Consider the following 27,847-nt stretch of genomic DNA (forward strand, 5'->3'; position numbering starts at 1 on the left):
TGATGTCGTCCTCATTGTGAACTAGAAAACACCAAGGTCGCTGTGGGATCTGGCGGTGATCGGAAAAAAACTCCCCCCACCTCCCCGAAGGGGACCGTGCGGAAATGCGAATGCATTGGGTGCATCGATGAGTGCGCTGCGGCAAGCAGTGACGGAGAGAGGCGTGCGCTCCACTGCATTTATATAAATTTTCCGAGAGCAGCGAGCGGAGAGAGGGTACGCGGAGAGGAGAGAGAGACCCGCGCAACACGCCCGCCCCGCGCGCGAGCTCTCTCTCCCGCCGAGCTCCGCGATGCGAGCGCCCTCACACGCCCGAGCGCGCTCCTCCTCTCCCCTTGCCCTCCGCTACTCCCGCCCGAGCTACCTACCACCTGATCTGGTTGCTAGGCGCGCCACAGCTGTTGCTAGGGGCGAGGAGGAGCGCGGAGAGATAACACCTGCGGGCGCACGCCTACGGAGCACGACAACCCCCGACTAAGAAATGCATTCGCATTTACGACGACGACGAAGGCAGAACTACGAGGCGCGCGCTCTCCTGCGCTCGCGCTGGAGGAATGCAGGCGCACGCCGACGGAGCACGACAACCCCCGACTAAGAAACGCATTCGCATTTAAAACTTTTCCGGGCTCTGATAACACAGTTCGTCTTTGTCTTCTCAAAAAGTCGAACGGATATCGTATTAGACGAGCAGTGCAACATCTGTATTGCCTGGAAGCTTCGAGTTAATGCTCCTCTTTTCGCCGGCGGGAGGATGCTAGAAAAAGTAGTCTGGTTGGTAGCGTCAAATAAGGCACATATCTACGCGGAGATTGGACAACGGGTTTTATAACAAATTAGCCTGAACGCGCGCATGACCTTCTTTTTCTTCGTCTTTTCTTTTGGCTGTGTCAAATAAACACCTCATGTTCGATGGAACTGTTCGACGGGTTCTGGACTCTGGTCTTTTCGCAAGACATGGCATAATAAAAATTCAATCAACAGCTATACCTTACTGACGTGTTCTTACACTGGCGTGACCGAGATAACCGCACCAACCACAGAAGACGCAGTCACCAACGAAGTTAAGAGAAAGCTAAAACGCATACTGGCGCGGACGGTAATACTTGCATGGACAGGGCAACACCGCTGCACACGCTACGATGAGTGCTCAGGCCGGCTGGCAGGGCTACACGTATACGCAGCCCAACTGCAAGTCATTATATCAGGACCGGCCGATCAGCAGCCATACGAGAGAGTATACGCGAAATAACATAATGTTTCAAAATAATGGTGGAGAGAGAGACACCTCTTTAATGGGCAAGTGAGGTCATCCAGGCTATAGCCGCCTGACTTGCTACCCCCGAGGGGAGTGAAGGTGATATGAAAAAGGTGAAAAGAAATCTCACGTACACATAGCTGCTCAAACACCGAGACACATACGAAAAGCACACAAAGAATGAGCGACACAGTAGGGCTTATAGCTCACTGTCAAGTCCAGTGTTCTGTAGTAACGTTAGAGGCGCTTTTGTTGCGTGAAATGCCAATCCTGCTGAGAGCCACGGCCCTGGAAGGTTCCACAAAGAGTTCTGGGCGAACACGGGCAGGCCCAGAGAAAGCGTAGGGATGATACGTTCAAGTGCAAGCGTTGATACGGTCAAGGACATGCATAGAGAATGAGAGAATCTGCAGGGTTAGACGAAGACTTAGAGGGACCAAGAAAACAGGATATACAAGTTTGGTTCATTCGAAACATTGCTTCATTCCTACAACAATGATGTCAATTGTACAACAAACCTCAAGCAACTATATACATAAGAAAAAATTACACCATCTTCCCATGGGAAACCCTGATGAGGATGCGAAGCCTCATGGGGGTTCCGTGTGGTTCCATTGTGTTGCCGTTATGTTGAGTGATCTGGTGTTTAGTAGCGCCAGAGGGAATTCCGCGTCCGGGTCCACACCGCTGGCAAAGGCACGCAAGTACTGTTGTGTTACGGTGAGTAGGCGGTGGTTCTCGAGGCACCGAAACTCGTCCATCATGTTCTTGTCGATGTTGTCGTCTCTGTGGTAGAATCGGTAGTCTCCGTCCGCGTTTATGAGGTAAAGGTTGTTGACGTTGGTGCACCGGCTGAGAGCAACGTACGTGAAACGTTGCAAATGGGAGGTGTTGGTCAGTTTGAGCGAGGAGAACTCAGTGTCACTGTATCAAAATATTTATTCCCTGATGTCTAGGTCTGCCTAAAAAATTATTCTTTTTTCGAAGAGAGAGGGAGAGAGAGAGATCTTTGTTCAGGAAGAAATAGTTGTGGTTTACGAAAATGGTGTAAAGAGATGGCAGGGAGCTCAAAGGTGGAACCTGAGTCTACGGCACCAGATGAAGCAGCTTGGTCAAATCTGCCTCCCATGCTTCGAAGAAAGGCAATATGTTGTGCTTGAGTTTCCCCTTGGACCTGGGACCATACCCTTGGACCTGGCTAGGTAGCGCGCAAGAGTGTGGATGTTTCCACTACTTTAGCAAAGTTCTATGTTAATGTCGGATGTTTCCACCAAACACCTCAACGCACATGGATTTTCAGATCACTGTGTTGTTTTTTTATCCACATAGTATGTTATTCATCGGCATTGAGACCTCGCTGTAGCAAGGGCAAATATTGTGTTCCTAGGCATAGGATAATGATTCGTTCTTAACGTTTTTTGAAGAGGGCAGTGTGGTAGTCGTGGTCACAAGGAGCACGGTATGTGAGTTCGTGTGCATCTTGCATAGTGCGTCGTTTGCTTTCAGACCATTGGAACCGGCTGTCTAGCCGACGTTGTTAACCTTCTGCTTTATGGATAGAATATCTCACCGAAGCGCTTGGTATTCTGCCTCCAGAAAACTGTATAATGTCCTTTGTGAGTCTGTAATAATGTTATGCTTTTATTTGAAACGTCCGCTATTCGTATTGCCAAAAGGATGGCTCCAACTTCCACTTGTTTGTTCATGTATTTTAAGGGTCATACAGTCACAAAGATTGCCAGAGTAGTCTACTACGACAATTGGGGCCTCGTGCTTTCGTACATCCCGGGGTCGGTGTATACTGTGGTCTCATGATACTGAAACGTTCCCCGAACGAATTTGAGCCGGCCATACCGCCCTTCTTGTATAGGATTGTATCCATATTTTTGGTGGAGGAGAGTATTTATGCGGGGTCGCTGGATCGGTGTCATGTATATCACGCCGCGCAGTGGTTTCCTGCCAAAGAGGTGGTGGGGTGCCTGTCTTTTCTTTTCTGTTTGGGGGTGCCTATTTCTTTTCAAACGGGGTATGATGGCCCCTCCCGATTTTGTTTGTACATCCGCTTTCTTGGTGCTAGAAGGGCTAATTGTTTCTCCGATTTCTTGAGATGCGTTAGGAAGACACAAGTTGAGGACCGATTCATTGTCATTATCACCAACATCCCATTTAGGACGACTGCAGCGTGAAGACCTCTCCTATTGACCTTCACCCTCTCTTGTCTTGCGCTTCCCGAGTCCATTCTTTGCTCTGAATGCTGTTACTTGATCCCTCCATCGAGTAAATCGCCGTCCCCTTCTTCTAGACCCGTCTATGCATGTTCATTGGGATACCCTGGTAATCCACCCTTCGTTAGTTTGTCTCATGGTCAAAATTGTGTGATTCAGAACTGACTTATATGCGGTCCTAATGATGGTATTTCTTTCACTTTCTTTTGCGCGGGTAAATTTGTGGTACGGCAGGCTCTGCAATATTCTGGTCATGACCAGTGGTTGCATGAGTCTTGTCGTTCGTTTTTTTTTTCTTCCTGTTTCTTGATTGGGCGTTTTGCTTGTGGGCAATAATTGGTTAAATATTTTTCTGTTTTTGGGGATTGTGACTTGGGAACTACCCACTTGTCTAGAACACCGCTCGACATTCTTACGTGGTTGTTCCCTGGAAGGATGTTCGTACCTATTTTTCAGGAGATTTTTAACTTAGCCGCGTGGCGCCATCTGTCGTTTACCAAACCGAGCTTTCAGCGGAAACATTACCGTGGGGATATTGAGAATTATTTTGAAAACTTATGTGATTGCACTCAATAGAGTGAGCTTTATTTTAGCAGTTTTCGGCTTATAATTGATGCCTTCCTTGATTTTTGAGAGACCGGTGTTCATGGTTTGTCCCCTGTTTTAGTTATGTCACCCACTGTTGGTGCCGGTATAAGTCTCGGTAAAAAACACCACACGGTGGCTTAGTGGGTAAGGCATTGCGCTGCTGAGCCCAAGGGCGCTGCTTCAATTCCCAGCCGCGGCGGTCGTTTTTCTGATGGAAGCAGAAAATAAAAACGTCAGTGTGTCTAGATTTCGGCGCACGTTAAAGATCCTAAAGTGGTCAAAATTCTTCCGGAGGCTTCTACTACGACATGCCTCGTAGCCCACGAGTAGCCTCGAGGCATGAATTACGGAAATTAATATTTTTGATCTTCTCGTGGTAACCCATTTTGGTGTGATGATGTAAGTTTCGGGAACGGCTGGAGACCGTGTCTGCCGAGCATATGATACTGACTGACAGGGCATAGAGCAAACCTCACAGCGCAGGCACGGTCCCTGGTGAAAACGCGTGTCCTTTGTTTCGTATTCGACGTTGTATCATTGTCGTCCTTTCCAAACTTCTGTTGCCGTAGTGCCACATTACGGAGGTTCAGCGGAGCCCTCGAATCATGCTGCCTCAGTCGTAGCTTTCGGGTGGCAGCGGTGACGTAGTTTCGCGGACTCTGATGAGCACGGCTGATAGCGGACGGCTAGGAGCCACGGTGGAATCAAAAAATGAGCCTAGTAACGTTCTCGCGTTAATAAACTAGTTGTGAATCTGCGTCCGTTCTGTCCCTTCTTTATTGTCTTGTCTCTCACGCGCAGATTTTCCAGCCTTGACGTGCTCCTGTAGGAGGTCATTGATGGGTAGCGCACCGTTTCGCCCACCTACAGTCAACGACAAAGTAAATGTGAACACAAAAATAGGAGCCAGAACACGCGAAATCAGAAAATACGGGTAGTGGAGATCAAACAACGGCCCGCTAGTGGTATGTTTAAAAAGACGCATTTCCAAACATTGTCACTGTAATAAGCCTCGCGATAATTTGAATTGCACGGAAACAAATTGCGCTATTTGTGTTTTGGTTATTTCCGTGTTCGCGTTTCATTTGTGAATGACTGTGCCAGCGGCTACATGAAAACGAAATCTCGTAAATTACCTCGTCCTCACATTGTACAAATGGCTTTCCGTGCTCCTTAGTGCACGTTTTTTTCGCACACAACCTTTCTGCTGTTTTGCTGTGTTGCATAGGCTTCTCAGTTTGTCGGGGGAGAAAAAAACGAGATCAACGCTGCAACTATTGTCTTTAGCCTGTGGCTAACACCATGAATGTACAGATTTATGTAATTACGGCTTCCTTCTCGTTTTCTGATTGAGGCTTGTGTTCAGTTGGTGGTATTAGTCTTACCCTCAAGGGGTTGTGGCAGGTGGTGCGGAGAAGCGAATCCGGAAAACCAGCCAAACGCAAGCGGCGTGTTTGGTCGCCCAAACTGACTTGGATGCGATGATGGCAAGATCTTGTCAGTGAATTCTTCAGAGCCCACGTTGCCATTTCTCGCTTTACAAATTTCCCTCCATTACACTTACGAGGGAAGACGTTTTGTTTTTTGAAGACTAAAGGGTGCGTGCGGTGGACTACTAACTTGATGCGGAAACGTACTTTCAAACAGGCTACCTGCAATCCCGGTTACTGTGCTGTATTTTTCACATGTTATATACTTCATCAGTTATCCCTGTGTACTCCGTTATTATTTCTGTAGTATCAAGTCATGTGTCTGTTTTTTTGTCTTTTCCTATTAATTCGCTGTCAAGCGATAACCAACCTCACTTGTGAGTCATTGCGCTGTCAGTGCGCCCTTGTCTGTTTTTCCGTGTTGCTCTCGCTGTTTCTTACTTAAACATGCACCAACTGGCCCAGCCACAGTTCACGTTTTGGACTTCGGCTATAATAGAACTTTATGGCGTGTATGTAAATCTACAAGACTCTATAGAGTAAATAAGGGGACAGTGAAACATACTGAGTTATATAATTCGTAGTGTTTGAGTCTCAAAATGTTTGCGCGCTTGAATTAATGCGTAACATTCAAACAACAATTCTTTGCCAAAGTTCTTTGGTGCCCCGGTTAGTGATTTATCAATGGGTACTCCAAAGTATTTGCTTCGCAACCTTATCAACTGCTGTTTTTCCTATGAATATTTGCAGTCTCTTTTTTTCGATTAGATAACAAAACAATGCATTTTGTTCTTTTAATGTTCGCAACTTCATAACAGGTGAAACATTTTATGTCATGCGTAACATTAAATTTGCTAACATGTCGGCATCTTTTAGACTCTGATGAGAGATGAGTAAAGCTGCATCCACGACCTAAAAAGTGGTGACAGCGTGTCTGAGAAAATTTTGGTAGTCATTGATATATCAATAAAATATTATAGTATTGAGAACAGACCCCTGGAGTGCAGCAGCTTTGATGGCTTTTAACTCGGCTTTTACAGCCATGGGCAACTACAAGCTAAAAAATGTTGGTGGTTATGCTTCTCCACAATCCACTGAGAAACCCAATCACCGAGATTAAAGCGGTAAAGCAGGCTACTGTCGACACCCACTATACGATTTTACTCAGCGAATTCACTCTGCGCTGCGACACCGCGCAATGTAAGCGTGGCGATTTGCATTGGGCGATGTCACAGCACATAGCACATTTTCTAGTCAAGTCATAAGTCAGGGCTTTCCTAAACTGGTGTACCTAGAACACAACATTGGCAACTCCACATTTCCAGAATGCCGATCTAACATTACACATCCCGCTCCCGAACATAAAGATATTTTGGCGAGCAATTATAAGCAAACGCATAGATATCACTACAACGAACTACAATGCCAATCCAAAGTGACGTGCTTCGGCTGGGTAGTTGGGGCCTACTGATTTAATCCTGAGTGAGAATGTGTTGAAATTGACCAAGAGAATGTAGTGTGCTACCGCATTGCCATTGGTTTTCCCTTTCACTGGCACCCTGCCCACGTCACGCTTCTTTCGTCCCTCCTTTATTCGCGGCCACAAGAAAAAGAATCGGAACTAGAATCATTAGAAAAGCATGTCGCTAAGAATTATCTCAGTGGGTAGGTCCGCTTAGCTGCTTGTCTGAAAAAGAAATTCCGGGAAAAAACTGTCTCGCATAAATGTCCAGTCTCCTCCAGCATAAAAAAAAATATTCGGCCGCTAACGTGTGCTGCATAGTTGGCTACCACATTTGTCAAATTTTCGTGTCTTGAGCACAGCCTTGTAGGTCATTCTTCGGCAAATGTTTTTATTGTGTTAGCAATAGAGATGAGACTTGTGGGAAAAGTTTTTCTGTGCGCTCTATTCATTTTCGTTTCGCTCTAACAACAGAGTGAGTGATAGAAGAACACGAGACAACTGAGGGGAGATGGCGCGTGGAGCGAGCTGCATTCGATGGCGGAGAGAGCTGCCTTTTCAGCTCCGGCGACCCTGCCTAGGAGACACGTCGAAGCGCGGCTCGCTAACTGCCCCTGCCGCGACGGGTCGTGTGACTCCGGGCACCGCTTGAGCACTTCGTAGTATCGAGCCTGCAGCCAGTGCGGGCGCGAATGGAAGGAATGGGCATGTGGGCAGCTGGTAGGCAACGAAAGGACCAATAGATAGCAAATGCCACTCCAAAAGCGAGCAAATGTGACAGCTTAGATTGCTGTAGCGTTTAGCATGGTTGGCAAGGTGAACGAGAGACTTGCAGTATACGCCGCGCTGTGAAATTGTGAAGTCGGAGCAAAGCGTGTGCATCAGGCTGACCTTAAAATTCACAAGGGAGAAGGACGAGATGCTCACGAATTCCTAAAGATGCAGCAATGAATCTGTAATTATATTACAGGCAATTACAGCCACGCTACAATATTTCAGCATAATAGCTTTGTACTGAACCATACGGCGTCCTTCAAACGTATCGTAATTGGTGCGTCAGCGTCTGCATTTGTCAAAGTCTGAGAATTCGTTGCTAATTCAATACAATATTATACGGTAAGGAATTCGGGCTTCTTCGACGCTCCCGTCAGTATGTGCACGGGTGTGTCAAGTGGCATTTAACGTTAACGTTGGCGGTAGAGGATAGCCCCTCAATCGACTTGACCATGTTGAGTGTAGAGGGAAAAGATAGCGAGGCAGACAGTACATTCATCGTGATGTATAAATATCAGCTGTGTTATAAAAACTGTCATCCTCGTAGCGTAGCGGCCATGACAATGGATATCTGGAGTCTCTTCCGTAACATTTTCTGGGCCCGCGAAACCGAGGAGAGGTGGCCGTCTACTGCAGAGACCATTCACACCCGTGGCTGGTTTGAGGCTTGCATGATGCGGACCACCGGACCACGACCTCTGCTTGGCTCCACCCTCAATAGGCCGTCATCAATGTTCCTGCCCTTGACTCGGCGCATCCCATTGTCAATACCGCTAGATCAACAGACTACTTCGGGGGAGCACAATCGATTGCAAATACCGACTTTCTAGAAAGTAGCTAGTTGAATATCACCCCAATTGATCATCTGTTGCCACCCGGCTGCACACCGCAAAGTTGACGTCAGCTCTTAAATTTTTACTCTACCACCAACTAGGCCATTCTACACCAAGATAGGGAAGAGCTGGACACTCTCATCGTTAAACGCGACTGTTTGCGACCGCAAGTCACAAGCATTCTTTAGGAAACCCGCTGATCCCTCCCCAAACCGTCACCACATGGCTGTAGGAAAAATGATACAGCCCAATGCCTAAAGTGATATTCCCTCATAATAGACACCCATCGCCGGGTCAGTTCCCGACCGCAGCGGTAGCTTTTCCGATGGAAGCGAAAGGTGAAAACGCCCATGTGTTCGAAATTACGGCGCACGTTAAAGATCCCAGGTGGTGAAATTAGTCCGGACGTCTCCACTACGGCGCACCCCATCGTCTGTGTAGCGACGGCGCGTTACAATCAATCATCATCAGACACGCATCAGATGCCTGACCAGAAATGAGCCTGTCAATTTATTGCTAAATTATTCCGTATTGTCACGTACCCTCAAGAAACGGAAACTGCCCTTACGAAGAATGTAGTACACAACTGCGGCGCATCCGAACAAAAATGCCGGATTGTTTATTTTTTTGTTCGGTTCCTTCGCAACACAGTAGGCGAAATGCACGCTCAGCGTGGGGTTGGTTCCCGGCGGGATGACGCGTAGCGGAATAAAATGCAGGAAGGGCAGTTTTAAAGCGAAAACTTTCTTAGTGGGGCCGATGGCGTACTGCCAAACAACTAATGCATGTTTCTATAAACCCGTTAATCGACGGAAAGGTCCTGATAACATCTCTGGACACGCGGCGCATGCGTGAAATCGGGCTTCTATCTTGTGAAAACGAATACTTGAAAATCGCGAAAAAGAAACGGTTCTATATACGACAATACCCGCATCGATCATGAAGAAGGAGTACAATACCATACATTTATCTCATAAACGACGCATCGGTATATCGTTCTTAGATGCAATTACTTCGTGCGCAAAAAATCGTCGCATGGGTTCATTCTTCGTTTGTTATTTGAGTCTTTGAACGCTTGACGATCGATTGGATAAACTTTCGACCGACGGGGATGGGCGAGTGGTAAAACACTCGTCTCGTATGCGAGAGGTACGAGCTTCGAATCCTGGGCCGCCGGATACCCAACGGTTTTTTTAAAGGGTACAAGCGTCCCCGTACCGTAACTTGTCTCGACGGTGGAACAAACGCTTGCAGCTGGACCACAAGCAGCCATGGGAGGCAATTTGGCAGGTCCCTCGAACCCCTTCGGGCGGGGTCTGGGACTGCTGGGCACCCACCAGTTCAAAGGGTACAAGCGCTTCCTTTCTCGGTAGGAGATAGAGGGCTTGAACACGCACTACCACAGCGGCAGACGTGGTAGGCTCCTCAGGAGCCGCTCGTCACCCACCAGAATAAAAATGGGTACAGGCGCCCCCCGTAGGGGGGACCCAGTGTACTGGTAACCGCTACACCACGCCGGTTTGTACCATGGTGTACGAGCAAGTGGTAGGTAGTTCGGTACCGCTGGGCATCAACCAGTAAAACTGGTACAAGCACCCCCTCAACCGGGGATCTCGTGCTTGGGAAACTACCCTTTGTCGGAGACGCAATTTTCATGCAGTTTTGATGTCAGAACGCTTTCGCGTTTCTTGCAACTTCCTTGAGGAAGAGGTGGTCAATTTCTTTCGCGTGTCTGAAAGGTGGTTATTTATGCAGTATAGATTAGTCTGTGTGTGCACTGATACTTACATGATTTAATGACAGCTATAACGGCTACAAGTTTGTACTAGCCGTATTAAAAAACCGGGCTTAGACGTTTACTGTAACGTTTACGCTTACGCTTAGACGGCTGTGAGTATATACGACTATTGCGCAATATCAATTTTACTTTGGCCGGGTGGCTGAATCGAGTGACAGACAGACAGACGGACAGACAGACAAACAGACCAAAATTTCTGGGTTTAAGTAGCCCAAGAAAGACTATCGTCTTTAAAATAGGTAACCGTACGCTTGCTCCTTACAGTGGACACTGCTGGTGCGCCCGTCTCAGATTGCGCTGAAACTCAATTGTAAATCAACCGGCGTTTAATTAATGTAATCTTTTCTGTCGAAACATATTACCGCCCTGCACCAAGTTCACTCGCCTTGCAAGAACGGGAGCTAGCTGTCGTTGTGAACTTCTCAACACGAATGCGAAAATTCTGAAATTTTCAACTGCAACTTAACAGCAATAACAATTGAATACTTTAATAATTTCAACACCTGCGTCTCCAAAAAACTAGTCTAAAGTTGTTTACTCGTAGAACAGAGCTGGATTTGTGTGTTAGAGATTTCAGTGCACGTTAAAGATCCCCAGGTGGTCAAAATTAATCCGGAGCCCTCACTGCGGCAGGCCTCATCGTCTGTGTAGCGTCGGCGCGTTAAACCTCACAATCATTATCATCACAGAGGTAGCTTCATGCGAAAACACGTGTGCAGCACCCACTATCAAGGATTACAAATACGAAGATGCGTGCCTTCTGCGTGACCTTTGGCATACATTCCGCGTATGCACTCAGGAAAGCTTCTAATGTTTTATAAGACTGCTTGAGTCATTGGCGCTAAACCAGTGCCGAAAGAAAAGCACCATATCTGTCGCGACTACAACGCCTCCGGTAAAGGAAAAGAACTATAATTCCTTCACATCACAAGCAGAACACGTCCGACCGCCGCCATTATTCTTCATCGTCCTCTTCTACTCACAACTGCGATCACTTCTTTGTCCTCGCGGAAATAAAGTTCCAACAATATCTACGCTTAACCCTACAACTTAGTGGCTAATCGCAGTGGGCTCGCGCGGGGAAACATACAACGGAAAAAATGTTAAATTCCTGAACAATAACAGCGGGATCAACAATGTACGCAGAATATTTACTTCCTAAACCCACCTCTTCTGTGAAATTCCTGAACAATAACAGCGGGATCAACAATGTACGCAGAATATTTACTTCCTAAACCCACCTCTTCTGTTAAATTCCTGAACAATAACAGCGGGATCAACAATGTACGCAGAATATTTACTTCCTAAACCCACCTCTTCTGTTAAATTCCTGAACAATAACAGCGGTATCAACAATGTACGCAGAATATTTACTTCCTGAACCCACCTCTTCTGTTAAATTCCTGAACAATAACAGCGGGATCAACAATGAACGCAGAATATTTACTTCCTAAACCCACCTCTTCTGTTAAAGTCCTGAACAATAACAGCGGGATCAACAATGTACGCAGAATATTTACTTCCTAAACCCACCTCTTCTGTTAAATTCCTGAACAATAACAGCGGGATCAACAATGTACGCAGAATATTTACTTCCTAAACCCACCTCTTCTGTTAAATTCCTGAACAATAACAGCGGGATCAACAATGTACGCAGAATATTTACTTCCTAAACCCACCTCTTCTGTTAAATTCCAGAACAATAACAGCGGGATCAACAATGTACGCAGAATATTTACTTCCTAAACCCACCTCTTCTGTTAAATTCCTGAACAATAACAGCGGGATCAACAATGTACGCAGAATATTTACTTCCTAAACCCACCTCTTCTGTTAAATTCCTGAACAATAACAGCGGGATCAACAATGTACGCAGAATATTTACTTCCTAAACCCACCTCTTCTGTTAAATTCCTGAACAATAACAGCGGGATCAACAATGTACGCAGAATATTTACTTCCTAAACCCACCTCTTCTGTTAAATTCCTGAACAATAACAGCGGGATCAACAATGTACGCAGAATATTTACTTCCTAAACCCACCTCTTCTGTTAAATTCCTGAACAATAACAGCGGGATCAACAATGTACGCAGAATATTTACTTCCTAAACCCACCTCTTCTGTTAAATTCCTGAACAATAACAGCGGGATCAACAATGTACGCAGAATATTTACTTCCTAAACCCACCTCTTCTGTTAAATTCCTGAACAATAACAGCGGGATCAACAATGTACGCAGAATATTTACTTCCTAAACCCACCTCTTCTGTTAAATTCCTGAACAATAACAGCGGGATCAACAATGTACGCAGAATATTTACTTCCTAAACCCACCTCTTCTGTTAAATTCCTGAACAATAACAGCGGGATCAACAATGTACGTAGAATATTTACTTCCTAAACCCACCTCTTCTGTTAAATTCCTGAACAATAACAGCGGGATCAACAATGTACGCAGAATATTTACTTCCGAAACCCACCTCTTGCATCTAGAAATAGCCCTAGAACTTCTGAAAACAGTTGTAAATGACGTCAAACTGTCCGAGCAGACGCGTGTCCTACACAAGCCATTTTTTCTGCCCGAGTAAATAATTTCAAATTCAAAAAATGTCATGTTTATGTTTCAATTGAAATGTCTAACCTTTGGCGCAACGTGTCTGTGAGCTGCTTCCGTTTGGGAATCCTCTATGGGTAGCTCGATAGAGCACCCGGGGTCATTAGCAGCTGCGTCTAAATTCATTAAAGCATTCCTGCCCGGTTGACTTCCATCACATGTACGCGCTAATAATTTGTCTACGCAAAATTTGTAGTCGACCTGCTGTTTTTCCTCAGGATATTTCAAAAGACCCTGCAGCTTTTTTAACTTTCTCGAAATCCTGAAAGCTTGCAGAAGGTAATCAACCTACACATCCAGTACTTTATTAGGGGTCGCCAAGTACTTTGTCCTAAAATTACTGCTCTATGCCCATCACATAACTTCGAAATTTTCTTAAATTATTTTTATTTCTTTTCTGGTCTTGATGTTCTTCGACCGCTGGAATTAGGACATTACAACGGTGTAACGGCTATTTATAGGCTTTCCTTCAATTGCAGCAATAAACGCATTCGATCGCCACTTTTAAAAGAAAGCCACGAAAGCAAAGCAGAAACGGAAGGCGTATATACCTGCTGCGACGAGCAAATCATGAAGCGCCGCTCCGTTCTGGCGATAACTAAACCCTCGCAGAACTTCCACACGCGAACGAAAGAGTGAAAGCGTTTATTGAAAGTGTTGCAGAGCCCCTTTCAATATTCCTAAAAAACTTACGTGAGCATCACGCAATGTTTAGGCGACGGGAGGGAATCTTAGCACTGCAGCAGAGAAGCCAGAGTTCATTTTAACAGCGGAGCTGTTGTTACTGGCCGTTAATTCGCCGCCGCAGAAAAAATACCAAGAAAATGCCGAGTGGTCGCGACCGCGTGGCTCGCAGCGACTGCTAAGTCCCCGGCCCGCGCAGTGACTTTAGGAAAAAAAAAAAAGAACTCCAGCGTCGTCGTCAAGCGCTACACCGCGCATGCGAGAAAAAAATCCAGCGCTAAGACACCCCGCTTAGAAGAGGTCACCGCGGCCGCCGCATTCTCTAGAAGCCATTATGGATAATTGGAGACATGGCTACGAGTGTGTCAATCCTTACAAAGACGACCTACCGATCCCGCCACCGCTGCCTTGAATCTATGACAAAGAGCTAATTTAAGTCTACAATTCTGAGGCTGAGTGTGCATATGACAGCGACTGTTAGCACTGCAACTGTGCAACTAAATAATTATACTGTAACTTAAATATGGATCCGGCAATGCTCACCTACAGCAGCTCCGCCATTAAAGGTACCCAGAAAAGTCTTTTGTAAAAGTTACAAAAGGCCTTTATTGTCGCGTAGTACCAATATAGCGACGCAATGCCGTTGGAATTATTGATCTACATTCAGTATTAGCTGCGCCAGAAGCAATTAAGTGCACCTCTCCCCCCTTGCCGATCGATTCCTCCTCCCTCTCTGTTTCTTTCAAAGCAGCTGAAAACACTGGGAATAGCCATGTGACATTGCGACGCTCGACTTCCGTTCTCCTCTAGCTACATTCGTGCGCCTAGGCACGCGTCAATCGCTGCAGACCCGCCTTTGCCTCGGGATCGCGCAGGGAAGAAGAGCAACCGGAAGCCAATGGCAGTGACGTTGCCGGCGGCCGACGATCGGCCAAATCAGGGGGGCGCCTCGCCGTTGCGTCAGCCGCGGTCGCCGTTTCGTCAGCCGCGGTCGGCTCGCTGCAGCGGCGCGCTCATCGGCTGAGAAAGGCGATCTTCAAAAATTGTTTACAAATTATCCGTACAACCTATGGGGCTCACACTTGGCTCGAAAACTCCCCGTTATGTGTTCTTCCAGCTGAATGCATTTGATTGACACCTTCACAAAACTTTTCTGGGTCCCTTTAAAGTCTTGCGCGTGAGTGCAAGCTTCCCTGAATTTTTTAATTCAATGTTTTTAATTTAGTGAGGTCGTTAAAGGATGCACAAAAACTAAATGGTTTTCTTTAATTTTGGTACTGTTGTTAAGGGATATACAAAGACGGTCTGTTATAGAGTAAGGTTAAAAATTTTCGCTTTGTATTGATGAAAGAGTTGTTGCAGCAAGAACTACGTTTTCACACTAACAGTTTTGCCCTTGCAAGCTACGCAGATACAGACAGAGAGGAGTCAGTGGGCCCTTGCAAGGAGACTATAGGGGCTCCCTTAACATTAATAGGGCTTTTAGAAGGCGAGCGAAGTGAGTAAACATAAACGGCAGGACTCCATGTGGTGTTTAGGTGTTGCGTATTATACAGCGTTGCAAACAATGCATTGGTGGGGTAGCGGAACATTACCAGACAAACCGCGGAGCGCTGCGTATGTCCTTTCCCCGGCGGAAATGACGGACAGTCAAGGAGGAATTGGGTTGTGGCCACGATAAAGTTTTTCAACCCATGGGGTGCCCCTCCGAATAAGACATGTCGTCACGAAACAAACATTCACTTAGGACTGAGAGCAAAACACGCACGCTCGACGCACAAAAAATTGGCTGCATATCTGCGCCTTTCGTTGCAAATGTCGACGCAAGACGGTAGTCGACTGGCGCCCCTGGCAAGTAAATGCATCCCTTCTTTTTCCCACTCACCTCTCATGCTGTTCCTCTCCAGTCTGGTTCCTGCCAGGATAACCGGCTAAAGGTTTGCTGAAGTCAATTTAAATTTACCGCGTTCTACTGCTCCGATTCGGGTGCCTCGATACCAGCGCTGCTGCACGGCGGAGACGCGCGTGAATCGAGGCATCTGACTACAACGTTTATAGAACCACGTTGCCCTACTCCACAATAAGCGTTCCAAGCGGAACGCGGAACCTATCTAGTGGAACCTTTCGTTGCTGTTGCCGTTTGATTTTTTAGGATTCCGCCGCCAGGTAGTGCGGGTAACAGCCGGCGACGGTTTTCTGCAGTTGATGTAGTATTTCATTTGCTATCGTCAAAAGCAAGCATTCAATGAACTAGCAGATTGGTCTGCATCACGATTACACAGTTACAATCGTTTTTCCCTGCAAAGGAAAGCCCTCACTGGTGATAATTTATTTTTAGGGACTAAAGGGAAGCTTACTGAACAAGTGTTATTTAAGAAATGCTCAGCCTAGAAGCCCGGAGTGCTGCAATTCAACAAGTAAACAGCAATGCCCGACATGATGGGGTTCGCCTCCGGGTAGTATACTTATATGACTTGGTAATTCTCACAAATAATTTGTGAGCATTCCAACGTGATCCAGTTGTTCAGTCTCATGGAGCACTACGTGAATAGCATCTCACTGAGCTCATTCAAATTTCGGGCATGGTTCGTTTTTTCCTCCGAATTGTCCTCCGAATCGGCCGATTGTCAGCTTGTGTCAGCGCTTCTATTATGACCAGGTGCTTCCTACAGAGAGGAGACAGGCGAGCTGGATACTGCGGCGTAAACAAAACGCTTCCCCTCGTGGCTAGGATGCCGTTTCTTCACAGATCTTAATCGAGCAGTTTATTGTTCTTTCAGTTCGACACGAATGACCTGATTATTTTTTCGATGCAGTTGCTGATCGAAGACAACGACGACGATGACGAGGAGCAACAATGGATACACGAGAAAGTAGCAGCGATGTTCGATATGGGTGTGAATTGTAAGTTTGTCCTGACGTCATCAGCGCTATGTTGGATAATTAACAACCATAGCAGTTTAGTGTACTTGCTGACCTAGCTCACGCATTCAGACTAATGAAATCATATTTGTATTCTCATCAACTATGCATCCCGTCTACATTTCAGCGAATAAATAAATAAAACTGTTTTGCAAACTACGTTTGCTCCGAGCATGGTCTGAGCTTTGCATCAAAGCATTCTGTCGTCTTCAGCAAGGACACGAGTAAAGTTCTCACTTCAACCTTGAGAAACTGAGTACTTTTTAATGAATAAGCATTCTGACAATTCTCATTGTTATTATCACCCGCAGCATTACTATGTAAGATAGAAAGCTTTTTAGCCGGGGAAACGGCATCATGGTACCAAAGTTTCGTCGAGTTAATTGCCTCCGTCAAAGGAACAAGATACATTCCTAGTGACAGATGGTGTTATACAGCGGCAGCTAACATGGCAGGAAAAATGCAGTTCAAGGAGATGAGAGACACATAAAGAGACAGAACCAATTTTGTAGAGTCTATGCTCTTTATACCAAATGAAAGGAGATCACTGGCCACACCTTGAACCGAAACGATTTTTCTGATAGGGTCCTAGAATATTTGAATGCGGAATTTTTAGATCTACCAGCCTTGCGTATGTTTCCAAAACGAATGCTCAAAGACATGGCACTAAGCCGTGCATAAACACATATTAACTGAACGTAAAAAGAGGTGCTTGAAAACTTGACCCCAGCTGAAACTGTAATTGAATGTAGTATATCCTATTCCTTTATGCAATTTGTGAACCACGCATTGAACTCGACGTAGCTATTTATATCCATACAGCAGTGTCACGTTTAGACGCAAAAAGGCACTACCTTTCAGACTTGAAAATGTTTAGTGTCCGTGTAAAATTATTTCCCCAGTTCATTTCTAAATTTCTTGGGTTTACCCCATTATATAAAGCAATGGCTTTCATCGGGCTAGAGGATAGCCCTCCTCAAAAATCAGCTGTCTGTCCCTTTAAGTTTTTTTTTCTCCCGAAGGTTATGCTGCTAAAAGGTAATAATGCGTCATACTGGATAGGGTCACATATTGTACAAACGCCGTATAACGCCTACAGTCAATACCACAATGAAGCACATAAGGGTTTTACTACCAAAGTTATGAGCGAAATAAAAATCGGACGTTTAAAAAAAGAGAGCTTAGAATAGGTCGCATTCAAAAAATTCGAAAAAATAGAGCACTTTAGTAAAACAGGTAACATATTGACACGGTCGTAGGGAATTAGATGGGCTTTATTAAAGATGGGGCGGGCAGTGCGCAGGGAATTCTTAGGCGGGGAGCGGTGAGCACAGAGCGAGTAGCGCGCAGCACCAACGTCTTCCTCCTCTTTTCCACTCGCGGCCGGTCAGTTCGTTTCCGTCGTCTTCTCTGCAAGCTTCGTTTCTTCCGTTTCCATCGTAACATTTTCCCCCGGGGCAGACGAAGCTCGCCGAGCGAGTTAAGGGGTGCGAGGGTGACAGCGTTTCAGGCGAGCTACATGCACGACCTGTGTCCTGCTCAAGCGGCGACCATTAGACGTGACTTTGGCGACGACATAGTTGACATCGTTGAAGCGGGAGAGCACCACGAACGGTCCGGAGTAAGTGGAGAGGAATTTTTGGTGCAGTCCTTTCTTGCGCACCGGAGTCCATAACCAAACTTGTTCGCCCGGAGTGAAAGCGACGGGAGGATGTCGGTCATCGTAGCGAGCCTTGGTACGATCTTGCGAGCTCAGAGTACGAATACGGAAGAGCCGGCGCGCCTCTTCAGCACGGCACAAAGTTTGGGCAAGTGAAAGGTGGTGATGTGGTGAGAAGGGCAAGATACTGTCGAGAAATGTACAGGGAGCACGGACATAGAGTAGGAAAAATGGAGCATAGCCAGTAATTTCGTGTTTGGCGGTATTGTAGGCGTACGTAACGAATGGCAGCACAGTGTCCCAATTCTTCTGGTCGGACGTAACATACATTAATAGCATATTGGTCAGCGTGCGGTTTGTGCGCTCCGTCAGACCATTAGTTTGCGGATGGTATGCGGTGCTATGGCGAGAGACAGAGCCACAAAGTCTCAATAGTTCTTCTAAAACGTCTGCCGTAAACTGTCGCCCGCGGTCACTGATGATAACGCGCGGAGCGCCATGACGAAGGATAACAGAATGCAGAAGGAAGGCTGAGACGTCCTCAGCTGTAGCTCCAACGAGAGAGGCCGTCTCGACGTACCGTGTCAAGTAATCGACGCACACGATAATCCACCGGTGACCTGTCGAGGACTTCGGTAGAGGTCCAAGAAGATCTATTCCGACTTGTTCAAATGGTGACGTAGATGGAGTCACGGGATGCAGAGGTCCCGGCGAAGGGCTCCCAGGGTGTTTATGACGCTGGCATTGCAGGCAGCCGGCAACGTAATGCTTCGCAAGGCGCCGCATTCCTGGCCAGTAAAAATTCTGTTTGAGCCGATGTAGCGTGCGCACAAAGCCAAGGTGACCAGCTGTGGGGTCGTCGTGCGTAGCATGCAAAATGGCGGCGCGAAGGCTAGCTGGAACAACCAAAAGAAAGCGGGCGCCATTCACCGAATAGTTCCTCTTGAACAACACGCCGTCGCGAACGATAAACGGGCACGATGACTGCGCTCGCTGCGCTGCATCAAACATGGTTTTTAAAGAACTATCCTTCAGTTGTTCTTCCTTCAAGTTGGAGGCGGTGGGAATTGCAGTCGACAGAGATGCCAGACAGTCATCAAAGTGATCGTCGTCACACGGAGGCGCCGGGACAGCAGTCTGCGTCAGTGTGTCGGCGTCCGCTCTTGTACGACACAGAGAAATCGTACTTTTGTAAGCGCAATGCCCAGCGAGCGAGCCGACCAGATGGGTCCCGCAGGCCAACGAGCCAGCATAGTGAGTGGTGGTCCGTGATGATGGAGAAGTGACGCCCATACAGGTATGGACGAAACTTTTGAACGGCGAAGATCACAGCGAGACACTCAAGTTCAGTAACGGTGTAGTTACGTTCGGCTTTCGTTAACGTTCGGCTGGCATAAGCGATGACGTGCTGCGCGCCGCTATTGAGCTGGACGAGTACAGCACCAACGCTGACTCCACTGGCGTCGGTGTGAAGTTCGGTAGGAGCAGCTGGGTTGAAGTGGCGAAGAACTGGGCTCGAAGTAAGTAAAAACTTTAGTTGCTGAAAGGCGGCTTCACATTCTGGCGTCCACACAAAAGGGGTGTCTTTCTGTAGCAGGCAATTCAGGGGGTGAGAAAGTTGGGCGAAATCCTTAATAAAACGTCGAAAATAGGAACAAAGGCCCAAAAAACTTCTGAGGTCTTTTAACGAACGTGGTGTGACGAAGCCTCGAACTACGTCCTTTTACGTCCTTTTTGGTGACAGCATTGAGACCACGATATTCGACACAAAATCGCCATGAGTTATCTTTTTTCTTGACCAAGATCACGGGTGCGGCCCAAGGGCTTGAGGACTCGCGGATCACCCCTTTGCTTAGCATCTCTTGCGCCTGGTCATTGATTATTTTTCGTTCGGAAGGCGACACTCGATATGGCTTCTGGCGTATAGGGGTCGCATCGCCGGTCTTGATTCGATGCTGTAGCCGGGAGGCAGGAACGGAAAAGGAATGATCGCCCTGGGCAAAGTCGAAAGTCGATGCATAAGGAGCGAGCGTTTTCAGTAGTTCGCACTGTTCGACGGACGAAAGGGAGTTGTTGAACATGCGCTTAAAGGCGGCGGTATAGTCAGGTTTTTCTGTCGTGGTATGGTCGGGGTTGTGATTCACCGCTTGAATGGCGACGTTGACTTGTTCGTCGAAGCTGGCTATCTTGAATCCACAGGGAAGGACTACTGGCTCACTGGATGCATTTACCGTCCACACATGACTACGTCCGTCGGTGGCCTCGACCAGAGCTCGGGGCACCAAAATATTTTTCTTGACCATGTTGTTCGCATCGCCTTCAATTAAAATAGTGCAGCTTTTCGAACGAAAACGAGCAGAATTCACCGGAATAAACGAAGCTGCCATAGCTGGTAACAGGGTGTCTTCAGCAACTGAAAGCACACCTGCGCTGGTCTCGCTGGAATCGTCAATTGGTGTGGGCAGAATTTCACTCCGGAAAGAAATCTCGCCAGTACCACAGTCGAACGTAGCTCCGCTGTCGCGTAGGAAATCTATACCCAAAATAACATCATGGGTAGCTTGCGCCAGCACAATAAACTCCGTTCGGAATGCCTCTTCACCAAGCGTAACTGTCGCGGAACAAACGCCGATAGCGCGCAGATGCTCGCCCCCGACACCGCGGAAATGAACGTTGCGATCACACGCAAACATAACTTTGTGTCCAAGACGATTCTTGAAAGAAAGACTCATAACCGAAACTGCAGCACCAGTGTCCACTAAAGCTAACGTTTCTACACCATTGACACTAACGATCACTTTTTTTTTTGACATTATCACAGGTGGGGGAATTGGTGAAAGCGACCGTCTCGCGACCTCACCCCCGTGGGTCGCAGATGCTATATAGTTTCCCAGCGTCGGCGATCCTCGCCTTCCCCGCGGCGAGGGTGATCGGGCTTGGTGCGTACGTAGAGGAGAGAAGCTGCGGTCGGACGCGGGCGAGTCATGGCGCATGTTGCTTGACTGGCTGGAACGGTAGAAAGTGGAAGTCGGTATAGTCGTGTCGTGAGACGGGTTGTTGCGCATTGCCGTAGGTGGTCTCGCGAAGTTTCCTTGAGGCTGCCGTAGGCGATAGGGACAAAATCGGGATATATGACCGGGGAGGTCGCAGTTATAACAAACAGGAGGTGGTCGGGGCGCAACATATCCTTGGTAGGGTCGCCTGTGATCATCAGGAGGTCTGCGCGGAGGGTCACTATTGGACGATGCAAACCTCCGAAACGGGGACCGATTAGCCCGGGCTCCAGAGCGTTCATTCCGAAAAGTGGTTGACCGAAACCTCGAACTGTCCTAACACCAGGGCATCGGAGGCTCTTCTGGTGACTCTTGCAATGCACACTGATGGTAGACGGGGCGGACTGGAGCGGGACAATGATGGCAGGGCGAGTCGCGGCAGACGCTTTGCTGGCCAAGCTCTTCTCTGATAATTCTGTGAACCAGTGACGCGATATCTTCGGAAGGGTTCGAATTGAAGTCCACACTCGCTACGGTGGTGACGTTTGCTAGACGACCGAACTTGGGAGCAATTCACCGCATCTTCAGTGCCTCAAACGCCCTGCAGTGGCGAATCACGTCCTGTGCAGTCACAAGGTCTTCCTTCGTTATTAAAAAGTTGTACGCGTCCTCAGCAATTCCTTTGAGCAGGTGCCCCACCTGGTCCTCATCAGACATGCTACGGTTAACCAAGCGGCACAGCTGGAGCACTTCTTCGATGTACGTTGAGCAGGTTTCTCCAGGAACCTGGGCTCGTTGCGCGAGAGTTTGCTCAGCCTTTTTCTTTTTAGCGCCTGAATCCCGAAAGACTTCTTAATCTCGGTAACAAAGTTATCCCACGTAGTCAACTTTTCCTCGTTGTTTTCGAACCACACAAGGGCGGTTTTATCGAGAGAGAAGGGCACGTTGGCGAGCTGTGACGCCGGGTCCCAGTGGTTGTACTTGCTGACCCTTTCATAATGTTTCAGCCAATCTTCTACGTCCTCATCACGAGCCCCCAAAAACTTGCGCGGTTCCCTCGGGTAGGGCCAGATGCTCACCCTTGATGGTGCTGCGGCGTCAGTAGCTCGGGGGTTCGGCATGCCGGTCTGTCTGGAGGGTAGCCCAGCAATCCGCCTGCTCCGTCAAGAGTCGTCGGTTGTTTCCAGGGGGTGTCGATACCCCGCACCTCCACCAATTGACACGGTCGTAGGGAATAAGATGTGCTTTATTAAAGATGCAGGGGTGAGACAGCTGCGCATATTGCGCAGTTTTGATACAAAGTTGTTTTCCTGCGCCAGGCTGCTCCAAAAGCTTGAAAATCGGAAAAATTGCGCCAAACTGCTCCAAAACAGTATGAGAGCCAAGGATTTGAATGCTCCCGTCAGTTTCAGTGGGCGAAAATGCTTTCTGACGGCATAATTTTTCAGCACCCCTAAGGTGATGGTGTTTGTAAAAGTTTAATTTATTGATCAATCAATAAAAAACGCATAAAATTGTCCCAGAAAAACCATCGCAAAGTCCTATATAAAAATACTAATGTTTACTGAGGCGACAAAACTTGTTCAAGCTGGTGAAAAAACGGCAATTTTTGGAGCGCCATATCTCCGGAACGACATCACTGGGCGCCGCATTGGAAAACATGATCGGCGGGCGAAGCAGTTACTCGTGGTTCAGGCTAGTTCACTCTAGGTCAGGCAGAGTGCTATTTGAAGATTTCTACCGTGGTTTCGGTTATTGGGGTGGGTACATTTAGTTGTTTGATCTGTTACGGGAAGTTGCGCCGCTCGGAAGACTGAGTTCATCGAAAACAACGCGGTGCCGCGAATTTGCCATGTTTCTGCCTTGAGTGTGAGGCGCGGTGCGTGCCTGAAGTGAAATTTCGGACTTATTGCGGTGTTATGAAACGCTGTTATTGCTGCCTTTGACAGCGAGCTTGCGAGCGGCGGGAATGGGATGATCGACACTGCAGAAGGGGCGGCGCAGGCTACATCGCTGCAAAATGTTCAACCAGTGTCCGGTAGCGGGACGGGCTGTTATTGCACACTAGTAATAACGGTTCATCTATCTGAAGTGAAATTTAAGGACAAAAGAGAGGTGGCTAAACATACCAACGTTACTCAAATTGCGATCGTAGTGAACGTGCACCTTGGGGATTGAAAACGGGAGAGCTGGTGGGGTGTGACGACTGTCACCTCGCTTTGCGTGACTTTTGCCGTGGCTCTACACTTGTGCTTAAAGCCGAGTCTGGGATTACAAAATAATAATTTAGGCATTCGCATGATATTAAAAAATGCCTTACGATTGCTGAGTTTTTAAATTCGATATTTTTAATGGCACTCCACGCTTTCTATGCGTAGAGCCTAAGAGTTTACAAATGATTCATAAAAAGAAAGTGCAGTTTGTACCTTGGGATACTCTGGTAGAACATACTTTATCGAAAGGCTATTTCAGTGTTTACGTTCAAAACCGATGAAAAAGTGCACTCCCCCCTACCCCCCCCCCCTCGATTTGCCAAAAATTTGATTTTTTAGGCACATAAGCTGACATAATAAATGTCGTTCACTGCTCCAAATCAAGGTTCTTCTGCTCCAAAATCGAGATTTCGCTGCTCCAAAAACTGCTCCCAAATCGGATTCAGCTGTCTCACCCCTGAAGATGGGGCGGCCAGTGCGCAGGGAATTCGTAGGCGGGGAGCGGTGAGCACAGAGCGAGTAGCGCGCAGCACCAACGTCTTCCTCCTCTTTTCCACTCGCGGCCGGTCAGTTCGTTTTCGTCGTCTTCTCTGCAAGTTTCGTTTCTTCCGTTTCCATCGTAACAATATATTTGACCTACTTTTGTTTTTCTTTTAATGCGTGTCAGTAAAATAAAGGCTATACGGTGTGATCAAGGGAAAGAAAAATTAGCTCGTCATTTCGTAAACCAACAAGGCCAAGAATGGAGCTGAGGCACTGGATTTTTTTTTTTTCACGTGGCCATAAAGAAATTCACTCACATTTGGCAGCAGGCGTTTGCATTAACGACGATGCGTGCTTGCGAAGACCACTTTTCAATAAAAGGCTCAATGGTTTGTTTGTTTTTTTTTTTTGTGCGTACGACGCCCAGCAAGGAGACAAAAAGAGGTCAGGATGACATCTTAGCACAGTTACGGTTCCGCTATTGCTCCAGTTGACTCCATTCTTAGCCGTGTCTAAAACAGTAAATAAATATTCCATGGCAATAAGTTGACGTATTTCAGGGGAATGTTGTTTGCCGAGAGTATTAAAAGTGTGCCTTATGAATATGCAACGTAAGTTAGTGTGAACTGTGACAGATTTGGTCCAAATGTCCTGAAGGTACTGATGAGCAGTTATTTAACGTATATAAAGGGAGGTGTGCTAAGAAGTTTACCAACTTCCCATGCATACGGTAGTGGTCAAAGCAATATACTGGTATAGGAGGTGCACAGGTAAATTAAAATTAGTCTTAACGACATCGCTGTTTTTTGTTCTCTTGGAACATAAACTGTTTGCAAACGCTTCACCTAGTCAAGTAGGGAGTGAGATTACACGCTTGGGCGAAGAATTTCTCCGTTGACTAATTTTTTAAAACTCCACTCCTGCTACAGGAGTCATTGTTACCTATGAACAAGTTGTTTCATAAGTCAATTATTTTATAATATGAGATAACATTTGTACAATATCGGTTTTTGTGGAAGGCTTCGGTGCAATTTGTAATGAAACCCAGTTTTTTTTCTACAATACCAACTTGTGATATAGTTAATATCAGGAACTCAATCCAATTCTTCTAGCGTCCCTGGGGGCCTTTTTGGGAACTATTCTATACAAAAAGTGAATCGCAACATATATAGAGCCGCTTCAGGGGTTTAGTGTCTACGGGGTTGTGCTTTGAAACACGAAGTTGGTTTCAAATTGCGTTGCTCATTACGTAATAAAATCTGAGATCTCCAGTACACATGGTGAAAGTTCCCGCCATCTTAAATGAATCCAGAGACTTCAAATGCACTCTTACCCCGCACCCAAGGCCAATGACTCATGTCAGAAAGAAACATACATTTTAAGGGGGCGCATTTTTTTAACTCGGCCAAATGAAAACTTAAGTGCTGCAAAACTTACAAGCTTTCCACATGTGGACAAACACAATTATGACGGCACTGCACAACCTAGACGAAATAATCTTAGAGTAGTCGCTGCCGCTAATAGAATACATACGAATCTGAACAAAAGCATCGAACGTTTTTTATGGCTCACTTCTTTTAACAACCGTTGAATCCTGTGGATGCTAAGCAGAGCCCACCTAAATGTTAATGAACCGAGACTTCCTTTCTTGTGAACACAAAACCCGTGTCAAACACAATATTTCATGGTCCTTTAAAATATACTACTGGTGCTTTTATGTAGCCAAGCTGATGTACGGGCTGAGTCTGTTCTTACTCGGTGGAGCAGACAGGCGTCGGCTCTTTTCAGGCCCTTCGTCACGACTGGTTGATGTACTGGCCGCCAAAGCTGCCTAAAGTGCTCGCGAACGGTCTGTTTCTGTATGCGTTGGAAATCGCACCGCGTTTGCACCGTCCTTGTAGAAGATAAGGCGTCCTTGGCTAAGCTGTTTCATCCCCTTTGTGCCCCTCGTGCAGTGTGACTGGTGACATTGATCACTTCATTATGAACTGCTCCAAAACCAACCCTGAGCGGACGAACTTTTTTCGTGATCTCCAGAACTTAGGAGTGCCCCATGCTACATCGGAGGACATTATTTTTCCTAGGGACCACTGGATTGTGCGAAGAGATGTGTCTCATCTCCTACTCGGATTCTTGCAGTCCACAGGACTAATGGCGAATTCCATTGGGCGAACAGGAGCAAGTGCAGCGAGCAGCCAGAGCAGCACGCGGGAGTAACGGGGACGTGTGCTTTCGTTCCGCGAATGAAACATTCGCGCTGCTCCGGGAGCAGTGAAAAGAGGGGGAGGGCGAGATGTCAAGAGTCATGTGACCAAACGTTTCCCGCGCTCGCTTCCCGGAGCATTTCGCGCGCTGGTGATGTCCGCACGCAGTTATTCCTCGCTAGTTTTGCCAGATACGTGCCGGTGGTTTTGTGTCTGCCTTCCGCATAGCGACGAATGAAGAAGCCGAGCGGATGATAAACAGGTCACCATCGTGTCTCCCAAAAATTAGCTGCGAACGATAACAGTGTCCACCGTCTTTTCCAGATACGACTCTACCTTCGGTCGCTGCTCCGGCGGGGTGAACAGGTGCTCAAACATGAATTCATGCAATGTCAAATCGTCGTCGTCGTCGCTGCTGCTGCTGTCCGATGATGAGCTTGCGCTTGAATCTGTGGTGCTTTCATCATCTAAAAGTATCAGCAATTCCTTGGCCAGACGGCCGCGCTTAGCTGCTGCCGTACGCGCTGAGCGACTACCGCGGCTGCTGGATTCCGCCATTTTTCCTCCGCCACCCGGGGATAAAACCAGAAGTGACGCAAAAGAGGTCATGTGACTTCCTCGGCGTTCCCTGTTACTCCGCCGCTGGCGACGGAGCGCCGAGAACTGCTCTCGGCTGCTCTCGGCGCCAAAGAAGTGCTCCTCATTGACCAATGAAACACAACGCCCCTGCTCCTGCCCGACCACTGGAAGACGCCAGAACTCGTGAGAGCACTTTTGGTGCAGTTAGAAGTGCTCCTGTTCGCCCAATGGAAAGCGCTATAAGTGAGGTGTGGTGGCATTGCGTGTCTGTTATTTTAGGACTAAGTCAGGTGTGATGACTTTGAGAGACTTGATATGGTATTGGGGACGATTAGGCGGAGCAATTGCCGGCAGCTATGCAAGGCTAAGTCCGCCTTATTCAACAATACTTACTACTACTACTACTACTGGTGCTTAAAGTTTGCCAACAACTATGTCTCATTAATCGTTTGTGTATTCACGCTTGGATGGAGGCTACGCAAACTCCCTTCACGGGAACTGTTTAAATACACTGATGTTTGTGTACATTGAAACGTTCATTAGTAAGATAAGAATTCAACGTATTTTGTTTTCTACAAAGTTAAGGGACGCCACTGGGCGGTACCGAAATTTAATATGTACATTGCAATTTTCAGCTCGAACAATCAGCGCACCATTTCAGTGCAAATGCAAGGAATGGTTCTTTGGGAGCAAAGACCAGACTGCCTACTTCCGATCAGCCCTGCGGTGCTTACTGGTAAGCTGCTCTTCGACACAATAAAATGAGCTGCTAGACTACGGATACGACATAAACGCCTCTAATTCACGTTCGATTTGAATACTCTCCGCATAAGCAGACGGAAACCTCCTACGGGACCCGCCGCGGTGGCTCAGTGGCTAAGGCGTTGTGGTGCTGAGCACGAGGACGCGGGTTCGATTCCCGGCCACGGCGGCCGCTTTTCTGGTGGAGGCGAAAAGCAAAAATACCCGTGTGTGCGAGATTTAGACGCCCGTTAAAGATCCCCGGGTGGTTCACATTAATTCTGAGCCCTGCACTACGGTGCGCCTCATAGCCTGCGCTGCATCGGCGCGTTAAATCCTGTAATCAATCAATCAAAACCTCCTACGGGGCGGGGCTTCAGTGATGAG

General features: G+C 47.2%; 1 protein-coding gene across 1 annotated transcript in view; it reads left to right on the plus strand.

Moving 5' to 3' along the window:
• Positions 1 to 27,847, plus strand: part of LOC144166887 (anoctamin-6-like) — a 68,657-nt gene that overhangs the window by 33,039 nt on the left and 7,771 nt on the right. The window contains exons 3-4 of the mRNA XM_077696337.1: positions 16,482 to 16,569; positions 27,355 to 27,455. Of these exons, the coding sequence (XP_077552463.1) occupies positions 16,482 to 16,569; positions 27,355 to 27,455 (189 nt within the window). The remainder of the gene's footprint in view (positions 1 to 16,481; positions 16,570 to 27,354; positions 27,456 to 27,847) is intronic.

This window comes from Haemaphysalis longicornis, unplaced genomic scaffold, assembly GCF_048455015.1.
Source record: "Haemaphysalis longicornis isolate Haplotype H1 unplaced genomic scaffold, Haemaphysalis longicornis Haplotype H1 scaffold_196, whole genome shotgun sequence".
In the NCBI taxonomy this organism is placed as follows: Eukaryota; Metazoa; Arthropoda; class Arachnida; order Ixodida; family Ixodidae; genus Haemaphysalis; species Haemaphysalis longicornis.